The sequence below is a fragment of the Rana temporaria genome, chromosome 13 (genome assembly GCF_905171775.1).
Source record: "Rana temporaria chromosome 13, aRanTem1.1, whole genome shotgun sequence".
NCBI classification, from domain to species: domain Eukaryota; kingdom Metazoa; phylum Chordata; class Amphibia; order Anura; family Ranidae; genus Rana; species Rana temporaria.
Genome location: NC_053501.1, coordinates 48,239,538 through 48,253,754, shown reverse-complemented (window position 1 = coordinate 48,253,754; position 14,217 = coordinate 48,239,538). Strand labels below are relative to the sequence as shown.

The 14,217-nt window shown below is 46.0% G+C and overlaps 1 protein-coding gene across 9 annotated transcripts in view; it reads right to left on the bottom strand.

Moving 5' to 3' along the window:
* Nucleotides 1–14,217, bottom strand: part of PCNX1 (pecanex 1) — a 173,874-nt gene that overhangs the window by 139,439 nt on the left and 20,218 nt on the right. For all 9 annotated transcript variants that reach the window (XM_040333117.1, XM_040333119.1, XM_040333120.1 and 6 more), the window contains exons 2-3: nt 3,108–3,316; nt 2,563–2,668 (exon numbers count right to left, since the gene is read on the bottom strand). In XM_040333117.1, coding sequence (XP_040189051.1) covers nt 2,563–2,668; nt 3,108–3,316 — 315 coding nt within the window. The remainder of the gene's footprint in view (nt 1–2,562; nt 2,669–3,107; nt 3,317–14,217) is intronic.

Below are 14,217 nucleotides of genomic sequence, written 5' to 3'. Positions count from 1 at the left end.
TTTGCTCAGAAGTCCATCATTGAATGCCCCTGATCTCATATCATATTGGGAGTACATTTTTTAACTTGCTGAATATGGTTCTATACCAGGTCTCAAAATTTCAAGTCCTGAGCTACTAGCCAGGCCTCAAGAGTTACTCGCCACCAGTTGCCCCACCTAATTCATACACTGCCCTGCGCCTAATTGCACCCGTAAACACGCCCTCGTATATTATCTCATGGAATGACACTGTTAAATGTTTTATGCAGAATCAAGTTACAAAATTAAATATTACCAACAACAACTTTAACAAAATGGGACAGGGCACTGGGGTCAGACCAGAGGGACAGGGCACTGGGGTCAGACCAGAGGGACAGGGCACTGGGGTCAGACCAGAGGGACAGGGCACTGGGGTCAGACCAGAGGGACAGGGCACTGGGGTCAGACCAGAGGGACAGGGCACTGGGGTCAGACCAGAGGGACAGGGCACTGGGGTCAGACCAGAGGGACAGGGCACTGGGGTCAGACCAGAGGGACAGGGCACTGGGGTCAGACCAGAGGGACAGGGCACTGGGGTCAGACCAGAGGGACAGGGCACTGGGGTCAGACCAGAGGGACAGGGCACTGGGGTCAGACCAGAGGGACAGGGCACTGGGGTCAGACCAGAGGGACAGGGCACTGGGGTCAGACCAGAGGGACAGGGCACTGGGGTCAGACCAGAGGGACAGGGCACTGGGGTCAGACCAGAGGGACAGGGCACTGGGGTCAGACCAGAGGGACAGGGCACTGGGGTCAGACCAGAGGGACAGGGCACTGGGGTCAGACCAGAGGGACAGGGCACTGGGGTCAGACCAGAGGGACAGGGCACTGGGGTCAGACCAGAGGGACAGGGCACTGGGGTCAGACCAGAGGGACAGGGCACTGGGGTCAGACCAGAGGGACAGGGCACTGGGGTCAGACCAGAGGGACAGGGCACTGGGGTCAGACCAGAGGGACAGGGCACTGGGGTCAGACCAGAGGGACAGGGCACTGGGGTCAGACCAGAGGGACAGGGCACTAGAACTGGATCTCTTCCCCATTCTCTTGCCGTCTCCTCTGCAACTCCCATCCATCCTCTCTCTCTCTCCCATTCATCTCATCATCAGGAGCCTGTGTGTGCAGCTCCACGCTTGCATGTCCCCACTTCCCCCTTTTATTCAGGCTGGCAGAGAGGAGAGGAGCTGCAGCACAGCGGGAGGAAGTACAATCCAGCGCTGAGATCCACACAACTGCACAGCCATTGACACCATAGCACAGCGCACACTGACAGCGCACAGCACACATTGAGACCAGTCTGTTCACAGTGCTCAGGCTAAACTGCTGGACACTTACATAGAGCACAAGAGAAGAAAACTGTACAAACTAGAAGGATGCCGCTGTCATGTCAGGGCAACTTTCAGTGAGCGCTGCACCGGAGTGGTAATTTTCGCAATCCTCCACCTCACTCATTACTTTCTGCTCTCCAGCTACATTGGTCGGGGGAGGGGGGGGCAGGCTCAGAGAGGTCATACTGTTAGGTCCCATGGCTTAATGAGAATTGTAAGGAGAGCACCTGTGTACTGCTCTGCCTGTGCGTGGCTCACCAGACTACTTTTCCTGAGCATGCACCTTTCCTCTTCGGCCGCCAATCTCATCAGGACTCTAAGTGTAGGCACAGATTGGAGGGAGATTGGTCATGTAGCCCTGTCATCACTCGCCCCCAGCTTAAATCCACTCGCCAAATGCTAGTAGGCGAGTGGAAATTTTGAGGGCTGTTCTATACTATGTAGTTCTCTCTACCTATGGAGTGTTTTGCATTGGAGTCATGTATAGAGAGGTGGGAGCCATTATAACTCTTATTTGATGGATTACTGAAGAGTCTGCAGACTGTCCAAAGGATGAATCGCCTATATCAAAAAATCACCATTTGACCTTTTATTTGTACGAGTAGTGGGATCCATCCCAAAAGAGAAGGGTACATCTGTTGGGGCACGGTGGTGGTGTTTCACAAACATATAAAGATTATAGAAAGCATGGTGGATGACTCTTAAAAATACTCTTTGCTATTAAGGACAGTTTTCTGATGAATGGAACGGTTTAAATATTGAAGGATTATACTGATTCACTCATCACTTGCTGTACATGGTTTCAAAATGCATTAAAAATGATTTATATAAAAGTTTGGTTTGGTCAGTAGCTTGTCAAATATTGTTTAATGATGGGTTCACACTATTGCAAAGTGGATGCGGAGAAAACCCACATCCAATTCGCAATAGCATGAGATTCTCACCAGCTCTCTATGGAGCCGGTTGACATATCTCCGCTGCGACTCTGGTGCAAATTTGTACAGGAGCCCTTTGCGTCTTTTGGACCGTTTCAAGTGCAAATTCAGACAAAAATTTGGGCTGAAAAATCAATAAAAAAATAAATAAAAATCGGACCTGAAACTGAATGGGGACGCACCGGACCACTGCTCTGAGCCGCATGCGAACATAGTGTGAACTCAAGGGATTGCGGTACAATACTTTTTGGTTCATTGCCTGGAATTCCAATTAGTGTTTATACCTGATTACTTGGGTCCAAACCAGAATAGGAATTGCGTGAACTGCATCCAACAGGAGGAGTGGCTTCTCTTACAAACTCTGCCATCTCAATCCCTCCACCAGGGTCACTACCAGAGAGAAGTAAAATGTAATTACAATACAAGAAATACAAAAAGGACAGACAATAGAAAAGAACTCCAGGCATTTCATTTTATTGTTTTTGACAAAGCGGGGAAGGATTAGAACCAAATTTTTACCTCTGGCTGTATGTATCACCATTGGAAGCACTCAATATTGGTTGCTACAACAGATGGTTTGGGAAAACCTCCCACATGGGAGGCAGAAAGCAATTGAAAACATGACAAGTTCTAATTTAAAAGTTCTAAATGTAACCCAATTCTGTCCACAAACAGATTGAATGTTCCTTATAAACATGGAACTTTGCGCACTTGTGTACTTTGGGGATCTTTACTAAAGTTCATAATTTCTGCGCACTGCATCCAAGAAAAAAAAATTTCAATAAAAAGGCAGCATGTCAAAAAAACATATTTTTGACATTCATCTTACCCTGGTCCATTGCTTTCCTCTCGTCTGGCTGAGCTGTCGCTGCGTTCTGCTTTTGCCACCCTCTCAGTTAACTCACTGGCACTCCTCTCCACAATTTCTCCTTCATCCAGAGCCCTATGTAATCGGTAGTTCACCAGCTTTAAAACAATGAAAACGGCTGCTACCACTGGGCAGTACACAGCTACTATCACCAGAGAGGTGGGAAGTGCCTGGGGAAGAAAAGGTTGAAAAAAAAACGTTAAATGTAAGAAAAAAAAATCTCATGTGATAAAACAAAGCGTTGAGGCAAACTACAATTTAATTAATCAATACCTGTTAGGGAAACAATTGATCAGGGAAACAATTGATCAGGGAAACAATTGATCAGTATGAAAGTTTCGGTCTTCCACAAGTCAGAGGTTCTTTTAAAATAAAGGCTTAAAATGGATGCAAAAAAAAATATTTTTTTAAAGCAACAAACATGTCATACTTGACTCCACTTTGCAGATTGTTTTGCACAGAGTGGCCCCAGGCCTCATCTTCTGGGGTCAATCGGCTCCTCCCCGCTTCTGGTAACCCCCCTGGGAAGCACTCTCCCAAGGGGGTTACCTTGGGGGCGTGCTCCCGAGTCCTGTATACGGCGACAATAGCCGCCGACTATAGGACACGGCCCAGCATCACTGGAGTTGATTGACAGCAGCACAAGCCAATGGCTGTGCTGCTATCAATCTATCAAATGAAGAGCCGAGAAGACCGGGCCACGATCAAGCGCATTCTGAACGCAGGACTTTCGAGGGCTCGGGTAAGTAAACCGGGGGCTGGGGCGCAGCAAAAACGGTGAAAAAAACATGAACCTTTACAATGCCTTTAAAGAAAGGGACACTAAAGTTTGAGTTTTTTTTTTTTTTATTATTATTATTATTACCCATCATACTTACCTCCACCGCGCAGTAAGTTTTACACAGAACGTCCTCCTCTGGGGTCCCACGGCGGCTCTGGGAGCTCCATCCCGCAAGAGCCAACTCCCTCTGGGAAGCTCTCTCCCGAGGGGGTTACCTTGCGGGCGCACTCCCGTGTTATACACTTGGCGTGCATAGCCGCCGAGTATATGACTCGGCCCCGCCCCCCACGGGCACATCACTGGATTTGATTGATGGCAGCGCGAGCCAATGCCATCAATCTATCCAATGAGGCGCCGATCAGCAATGGAGAGAACGCTGGATCGCGCCAGATTCAGGGCTCAGGTAAGTAAAACGGGGGCTGGGGGGGGGCGGAGGGTGCAAAATATTTTTTCACCTTAATGCATAGGATGCATTAAGGTGAAATAACACAAAGCTTTAAAACCCCTTTAAGAGCCCATTATTATTATACAGGATTTATATAGCGCCAACAGTTTGCGCAGCACTTTACAACATGAGGGCAGACAGTACAGTTACAAAACAATTCATTACAGGAGGAATATGCTTGCTTGCCGATTTAAGCACCATAAACATACACAGTAATCCTACATATACTGCATTAACAGACAAGGCAGACAAGACTAAAACTAAAAAGGTGAGAAGTGTTAATAGCCGACAACTGGGAGATGCTAGGCAGAGGCAAAGGAAGTCAGGACACTCTTATTTTCGTGTCTATAAACACAATAGAAAAAATTAATATTCCGGTCTCTTTCCAACCCAGTACATATACTACGGCGGAGGCACCTGTAGGTACAATCACGCACACGTCTGTCAACGTGCCTGCCTGGGGTAAAGGGGCCGCTGTGATCACAATGTCAAAGTGGCTATGAATGAACTCATTCATAACAGCTGTGTTTCCTATGCTGTGATTGGCCCAGGTACCATGTGATAGTTGTGGGCCAATCACAGCACCATGCGATTAGCTGTAGTCAATTACAGATCACTAGTGGTCATGGCAATCATAAATGTTTACCCATTCAAGACACCTGAAAACACGCTCTTCATTGCAACAGCAAAGCGTAAAAAAATAAAAAAATAATATGAAAAGTATCTGGTGACACTGAAATACACTGATAAAGTACTTAAAAAATGAAAAAAAAATAAGTGAAGCAAAAGGTATAACAAAATTCAATACAATGTATTTATTTTTTACAACGCATACGGTCATCAGTCAGTGTGCCTGACCACCACTTCATCAGTCATGATGCTGCTGTACTGCAAGGTTTACAAAATTGTGACAAATCTTCATTTTGAAAAAAAAAAGACGAAAAAAATTGCCATGCCTCTTACTCGCCTTAGATGGTCTAATTTCCAAAAATAGGTCATTTGGAAGGAATCTGTACTGCCCTAGCATTTTAAGACCTAAAAAAATGCCAATCAATACATTTTCAAAATGTTCTGTTTTTTGTCAGAAAATGCAATGACCAAGTGGGGGGTCACAGAGGATCAAACATGTGCACCAGACAGGACAGAGATAAATTAACTAAGACCCCTTTCACACTGGAGACATTTTTCAGCACTAAAAAATAGTGCCTGTAAAGCGTCTGAAAAAAGCCTCAGCCGCAATCCCAGTGTGAAAGCCCGAGTGCTTTCACACTGGGGCGCCGCGCTGGTAGGGCGTCAAAAAAAAAAAGTCCTGCAAGCAGCAGTGATGTATACATCGCTCCTAAAGCACCCCTGCCCATTGAAATCAATGGGCAGCGTTGCCGAACCGTCAGCAGGGGTTTTCAACCCTTTTTCGGCCGCTAGCGGGGATTAAAATCGCCCCCACTAACGGCTGAAAAGCGCAGCAAAAACAATGGTAAAGTGCCGCTAAAAATAGTTGGAGTTTTTCGCTAAAAATAGAGCATAAACACTGCTCGAAAAACTCCTGCCCTGCAGTCTTCAGTGTGAAAGTTTGAGGACTTTCACACTGGAGCGGTGCGCTAGCGGGACCGCTCCAAAAGTCCAGCTAGCAGCATCTTTGGAGCGTTGTGTTTACCGCTCCTTCCCATTGAAAGCAATGGGAAAATATGGTAATACCGCAGGCAATGCGCCTCTACAGAAGCGCATTGCCGTGGTATTAACCCTTTTTTCGGCCGCTAGCGGGGGTTAAAACACCGCGTCCGAATACCACGGAAATTCTGACGAAATAGCACTGCTAAAAATAGCGCCGATATACCGTCAGCGCACCTTCCCGTCCCGGTGTGAAAGGGGCATAAGGAGAGGGTGAAGTGATCAACAACACACTAGACAGTGGTTCTCAACCTTACTAGTGCCGTGACCCCTTGATAAAGTTTCCCAATTCGTGGGGACCCCCTAACAGTAAAATTATTTTCGTAGCGTGGGTTGTCAGCACCCAAGGCAAGACAAGTAATTTGTGCTCCTAACCCACAGACATTTAGCCCTCCTCGAGTCCCTTCCACTCGTAGAATATTAAAAACCCCTTATGGTACATTTTAGAACGTACCACTCTTTGTTCTACTTACTTTCCCTTTTATCTCTCCTAATTTCTTTCCCCCCCGCCCCCCATCCCTCTCTAGCCATCTTTCTTGTTCTCTTTATTCTTTCTCTCCCTTTTTTTTTGTTCCTCCTCCCCTTTTCCTCTTCCTTCCATGTATTCACTTTTTATTCCTTCACTTACTCCTTGGTGGGAGGAATGGGATGAGTGTCATTTCTCGGGGGAAGTTCTGATCAGCCAACTCAGGTGCTCTTAAATCAAGGTCATCTGCTGATCTGAGAACTGTAGTGTGGACTTTTAAAAAGGGGTTGTAAAGGTAAAAACATCTGCCAATTAGAGGCCCCCCGAATCCCCCTTTACTTACCTGACCCCTTGAAAGTCCTGTGAGGACGCATGCTTCTCAGCCGTCTTTCTGGCTCTGTCATTGGTTGATTGAAAGCAGCGCAGCCATTGGCTCGCGCTGCTGTCAATCACATCCAATGACACGGAGCGCCAGGGGGCTGGGCCGAGTGATACAGTTGGTGGCTATGGCCGCCGGCTGTGTCAAGGGAGCATGCCCGCAAAGACTTAGGTGTTGAGTCCTTGCGGGGGGAGCCGAGACACCCGCCGAGGGACCCCAGAACACCAGGTTCGGGGCTACTCTGTGCAAAACGAGCTGCACAGTGGTAGTATAACATGTTCGTTATTTAAAAAAAAAAAAAAAAAAAAAAAAAACTTTAGTGATCCTTTAATGGCAACTCTAATCACAGGTAGAGTTACTCATTGTGTCTCCAGCTTTATTGTGTCTCAAACTCTGTGGTGTCTCACAGCAGGCACACATATGCCGAAATCAGTAGATGGGGTCTCCTCCAGTCCCTTCCAATTCACATTCCTCACCAGTCAGCTGACCTCTAGTCTCTGCCCCCCAGCCATGCTGTGAACTGAATGGGTGGCCGCGGTCTCCAGGGACAGCCCTGCTGGGCGACCACAAAAAGGCTGGGAGAGTGGTACAGGCTTCAGGAACAGCCTAGGATTCGGGACCCCTAGCAAATAGTCATTCGACCGCCGAGGGGGTCCCGACCCCCAGGTTGAGAACCACTGCACTAGAAGAACATGTGGACCAGAAGACAGACATGGTGTCCTTCAAAAACACCCATAGGTGTATCATGGGTGTGGTAAAGCACACTGCAAACCTGCCTAACCAGCTAATAAAATTCTGATTACATGAATAATTTAACCTACCCAGCAAATAGCAGAATCCTCCATAGAGGAGGGAGGGGTAAAAATCCTAGTTGCAGAAGAGGATCTATCTTCCAGCAATCAAGTCCACAAAGGGCTCCAGACTTTTGCACTATCCCACTTAGGGGAAATCTGCTGAAGGGTGTGTCCTGGCTGCATGACAGGAATACTTAAATATGAGATCAAAAAGACCTCAGATCTCATATTTACACTAAAATGCAAAGAAAAAAAGAAAAGTTGCTTTAACCAACTGCAGAGCAGTCGCCGTCCTACATGGTTCATTCCCGCGAACCATCGTAGCTGTGTGCTAGCTCCTTTAAGCGGGATAGCAGGCACACGCATCAGCTGCACTGCGGGGAAGCCGATGCTCGCGGTGACACCATTTTCGGCCGATATGTTTCAGTGGCCAAAATTTTTGTGCATCTCTTCTCCAAAGTGAGGGAATCCTGGGTTGTCCCAAGGGTTACCAGAATCAATGTCTGCATTGGAAGATTTCCCCTCTATTCCTGTAACGGGAACAACCCAAAATTTGGTATTTCCTTTTACTAATAAAAGGTAAACGGGACAAATACAGAGAGTGAATCTCCCTAAGGGTGACACAAACAGCAATATAAACTTGACAAGCGTTCTAATCCATCTCCACTCTATCAAGGGGGAAAAAAAAAAAATCTTACTTTTTACTATAGTAAATATCCCAAAAAAACATTTCCTCAGTTTAGGCCGATATGTATTATTCTACATATTTTTTCAACATATCGCAGTAAGCGTATATTGATTGGTTTGTGCAAAAAAGTTATAGCATCTACAAACTATGAGAAAGATTAATGGCATTTAAATGGTGTTTTTATCATTTTTTTTTCTACTAGTAATGGCGGTGATGTGCAATTTTTTGCGGTATTGCCGCGGACAGGTCGGACACTTGACAAATTTTGGGACTGTGACAGGAGTCACTTTGGGTGGGGGAGTTAATGCAACTCAGTTTACTTTGGAGAGCTCTGGAAACTATGTCCAGCTTCCCCAGACCTGTTTATGTGTAAATCATGTTGTGTCCATTAGGTGCACAGGGTGAATGAGAACCCCACTATGATCTGTGCTAGTCAGACTCAATGTTGTATATATTGTCTGATGCTGTTGTGGACTCTTTGCTGTGATCGTTTGGGGTGTGGTTGTATTCCATTGTATGCGTCTGTCTTGTAAGAAACTTATATTATGGGATGGATGTCCATGTGGAGGGAGGGGGGGGATTCCTCAAACAGCCCCCCTGCTGATGAGCTTGGATACACATGACCTGTGTGTCTATTGTCATTGGACAGTATAACCTGCCCTGTTTCCAAGGGTGGGGGGGGGGGGGGAGATAGTCTGAGTTATTTATCTGTTGTGTCCATGTGTGATAATAAATCAGTTTGTTTACCACTCTACACTGTGTTGCGGCTGGTGACTGGGTGGGCTAAAGAGTCTGATGGTGATGGACAGAGGAAGCATTGACGGCGGACATAGTCCGGTTTGAGGATGAGGGTTCATCACAGGGACCAGTGACATTTACAGAGTGATCTGTGCAATAAATATGCACCGATTAATATGTAAATGTCACTGGCAAGGAAGGGATTAACACTAGGGGGCGATCAAGGAGTTAACAATGTTCCCTATTGTGTGTTCTAACTGTGGGGGGGGGGAGGAGACTCGCTATAGGAGATGACAGATCGTGTTTTCTACTTTGTAGAAACACACAATCTGTCTTCTCTCCTCAGACAGCACAGGGATTTGTCTGTTTACACACACACACAAACCCCGGTGCTGCTACTCGTGCACGCGAATGCGCATGGCCGGCAGCGATCGTGGCCACGTGATTTGTGTTCCCCTGCTCGCGCGCCCTCTGGTGGCTCTTCTGGGCGAAGCCATACCTGTGTGGGATTTCGCCCAGGAGAGTCATTCTGCCACAGTATTTCTGCGGGAGTCGGTTGGGAACCGGTTAAACATACAAATGTTCAGTGGATCAGATTCAAAAGTTACATATCAGCCAAGAATTGGGTTTTCAGCAAACTGCCGAAAAAAAAAAAAAAAAAAGGGGGGGATAGATAATCCCACCGTCACAGGTGGGTACTCAGATAGGTGGCGAACCCCTGGTACCTTGCAGCAAAAAGGTTGAATATAAAATAAATGATCAAGAGAGGGCAGCAGAACAAACAAAGTACTGGGCTATTATGTTTAGCCCTTTCACGGCTGGACCCTTTTTTTGCATGCAAAATAAAAACAACATTTTAGGCCTGAACATTACTTAAAACCACAAAAAAAAAAAAATCTGAAAGCGGAGACCCTGTAGAATAAAACGGTCAAAACAAAAAATAAAATAATAAATAAAAAAACAGTACCCAAAAATGTCCATATGCGATTCAGTTTTCAGCCCAGGCCATATATATTGAGAATGTACCCGATTTGCTAATGGTCACCTTTTACCTAGACTGCAATATCCAGTTCTCTAGTATCTGCAGTGTCATAATACGTTATTTGTAATCACAATGGAAGGCTGATGACAGATCAAGATTTTCCACTTTGTTCATTCATTCCTTTCATAGTAAAAATGCAGTAAATTCTCAACATGTACAGAAAAGAAAAAGGTGTGTGGGGGCGGACCTGCCAGCTCACACTAACCACTGATCCCACTGCTAAAAAAGAAACTGCATGGGAAATGTATCCAGGCTAAAGGAACGAGAACAGATAGTATCCTCCAGCACAAGGAAACCACTGCAACTTAAACCTGCATCTTCACAAGTTATTGTGCAAAACCGCAGCACATTCTTATTCCAGAACAACTGTTTACTTGATTGCTATTTTGGTTGCTTCACTTCACTTGGTTAAAGACTGACTCATTTCCTCTTCAGGCAAAAAATAAAAAAAACGTAACATAATCCGAAACTAAATCATAATTCAAGCCTCTAAAAATGTACTGATTTTTAATCGTTGTGCACACTCTCTACCCCATATAAAAGTGTATGATGAATATTCACGCTGTAGGAATGACGATGAGGGCTGGTTTACAGAGCATTTTTGAAAAGCATCCAGACTGCACGCACAGCGTTTGCCATGTGGCCCTAGTTCACACCAGTGCGGTCAGTTTGTGTTTTCAACAAAAGTACAGCGTGCTGAATTTTTTTTCCTGTCCGAAACGCATCAAAACGTGTGATTTTCCTAGCGCGAAAATGAAAACGCTTTTTTTGTTTTTTATACAAAGTTGTGTAAATAGTTGGGTACAGGTGAAACTCGAAAAATTTGAATATCGTGCAAAAGTTCATTTATTTCACTAATGTAACTTAAAAAGGTGAAACCAATATATGAGCTGGACTCATTATGTGCAAAGCAAGAGGTCGACCGTGAGCGGTCACAGGACACACGTGTAGAGCATCAAGGTAGTGGCTTTGCGGAAGAATATTGCGAGCTGCACCCGAGCCAGTCGGCACACCCAGGACCCGGCGCAACCATCACATTCTCTCTACGTGGTCGCGGCTCTGATCAGTCTTTGCAGTGGCTTTCACAGCCGAGCAGAGAGTGAAGCCGCCTTCCCTCCTCCGTTATGTCTACACAGGGCTGTGCATGCAGGAGGAGGGGGAGGCGGCTTCACTCTTTGCTCGGCTGTGACAGCGGCTGCCGAGACTGATCAGAGCGCGATCACGGAGAGAATGGGATCACCATGGCGCTGGGTCCCGGGTCTGCCGACTGGCTCAGGTGTGGCTCGCATTACCCCTCCCCTGCAAAGCCACTCCACTATTTGCAATGTAAGAGGTGAATCCTCCATCTTGTGCCTCCCAATCTAAAGCAAAAAAAAATATCTAAATTTCAATAGTAAGCCCACGTGTGAATGCTGGGGCCCTCTGTATTAATAGACATAGTAGATATTTATACAAATCCATAAAGGGAAATGGTAAATACTGACCTTCACATCCACAGAACCACAAAAGATCCAAAGGAAACTCCTGCTTCTCAGGATCAGGGTCATTGTTAGGGGGGTCTGTGCACTGTATGGGGGGTTTGTATTGTTGAGGGGTCTGTATTGATAGGGGGGGTGTACTGTAGGGTGGTATGCACTGTAGCGGGGGTCTGTACTGTAGGGTCCAGAGGTGCAGGGTACTGTGTAATGTAAGGGGGCCTGAGGTGCAGGGTGCTGTGTAATATAAAGGGGTCCAGAGGTGCAGGGTGCTGTGTAACGTTACGGGGTCCAGAGGCGCAGGGCGCTGTGTAATGTAAAGGGGTCCAGAGGTGCAGGGTGCTGTAAAATGCTAAGGGGTCTAGAGGTGCAGTGTTATGTATAGGGGATCTGTGTAATGTAAAGGGGTGCAGGGTGCTGTGTAATGTAAAGGGGTGCAGGGTGCTGTGTAATGTAAAGGGGTGCAGGGTGCTGTGTAATGTAAAGGGGTGCAGGGTGCTGTGTAATGTAAAGGGGTGCAGGGTCAGGGGAATGTAAAGGGGTGCAGTGTAATGTAAAGGGGTGCAGTGTAATGTAAAGGTGTCCAGAGGTGCAGGTTGCATGTTTTGAGTTACAGAGGAGGTCTAGAGCTAGAATTATTGCTCTCGCACTAACGATCGCGGCGATACCTCACATGTGTGGTCTGAATACCGTTTACATATGCAGGCGCTACTCACGTATGTGTTCGCTTCTGCGCGCAAGCTTGGCGGGACAGGGCGCATTTTCTGGATCCTAACTTTTTTAGCTGGCTCCTAGATTCCAAGCAAATTTGTCAAACCCTGGATTATGGAAATAATCATTAGTTGCAGCATTAAAATGGTATTCTTTGCCAAGTGATTCAACCTTTTGCTGTCAATCACCTCACATAACTAAGGTAAGGTCAAACGTGAGATTCTCAATTACCCAATCCATTTGGTAAAATATGGCATAAAAAATTCCCATTTTATGCAGGAAAAGATGAATAGAAGTACCGTATGTGCAAAATATGTGGAAGGTCCCGATGGCCGGCTGGTCTGAGTAAATATGAAAGACATTTTCCTATCTATGGTCATTGCAAAGGTGAAGAGACACCACATGACAGATTTTTCATGCAATAATTTGACCTTTAGTTTGACAAAAGTATAATAAAAAGTTATGGACATTTTTTTATTGTCATAAAATGCGATTTTTGACTAATCTGTAAAATCCTTTTCTTCCGTGTGTAGTACATAACAGGATTTTAGTGTTAAGTACAGGTTAGATTTAACCAACCCCAGAGGAATGGACACTGGCAATAAAAGCTGCAGGAAGACATCAGAACTGCATCAGATTTGCACAAGTGTGACCAGGGACAGAAAGGGAATGCCAAGTTTCTCACTGAAGCCAACTGTTCAGGTAGCCTACGGTTTTTGGGGCCTTACTAGTTACTTAAATCTTTGATCGCTTCTATATTGTTCAAGCAGATGCCCAACTGTTAAAAAAGTTGCCTACCCCTGTTGTAGGTTGTAATCTCAAAAGATGACCCGTCTAATCCTCCCGGCAATGGTGCCACGGGATGCAGGAGCCCCCTTCTGGTAGGACAAAGCAGCAAAGCAAATGTCAAATAGTCTTCCTCTTGGTTACAGCCTCTATCGCAGCAAATACCAGATTCACAGGAGAATGTACAGGGGGAGAAATGTGTGCAAGACCCTGCACAAAGACCTTAACCAAGGAAAGACAGACCAATTTTTTCCCTTGATGTTACTCAAGAGCAGAGATCTTCAAACTACGGCCCTCCAGCTGTTGCAGAACTACAAGTCCCATGAGGCATTTTAAAACTCTGACATTCACAGACATGACTGGGCATGATGGGAATTGTAGTTCCTGAACAACTGGAGGGCCATAGTTTGAGGACCTCTGCTCAAGAGGCAAGATGTTTGTCCAGGCTTGACTGGAGAAAACACTGGAATGCGTCCCATCAAGTACTTCACTGGTATTCCTTGCAAGAAGCTGACCAAAGATGCAGGCAGGATGTATGTCCAAGTAGCAAATTTCCTGAATACCAACCATCTGGATCCTACAGAGTAGAATGTTGAGTTGATATGGTCAGGAGTGAAACAGGGTTTAGAGCGCTGCCATAATGGAAGATACCATCAGACCCAGGACCCTCATGCAAGCACAAATTGAGGGCATCCTGGACAGGAAAATGTCGAACAGTATACTCCAATCGGTGAGTTAGTTCCACTGACAACTTCAAAACCTGAGGATCCAACTGAACCTCTGCAGAGTCTGCACTGTACACTTGCCTTAGAAAGCTGAGAGAGGACTGGTCCAGTAACAGAAAATTGTCCAGGTATCCTATAGTTTGTATCCCCTGAAAACAGAGCAAAGTCACGACCGGCTAAGACCCAGTAGCGGGAGAAGAGCAATTGTAATGTTGAATGCAAAACAAAGATAGCACTGGTGAGGAAGAAAAAAACTCACCGGAACATGTTCAGGATTTTTAGATCCAGAATGGGCCAAATACCTTCATTTGCCTTGGCAACCGTTAACAGGTTACAGTAGCAGAACTGAAATCCTCCCTCAACCCCCTAAGAG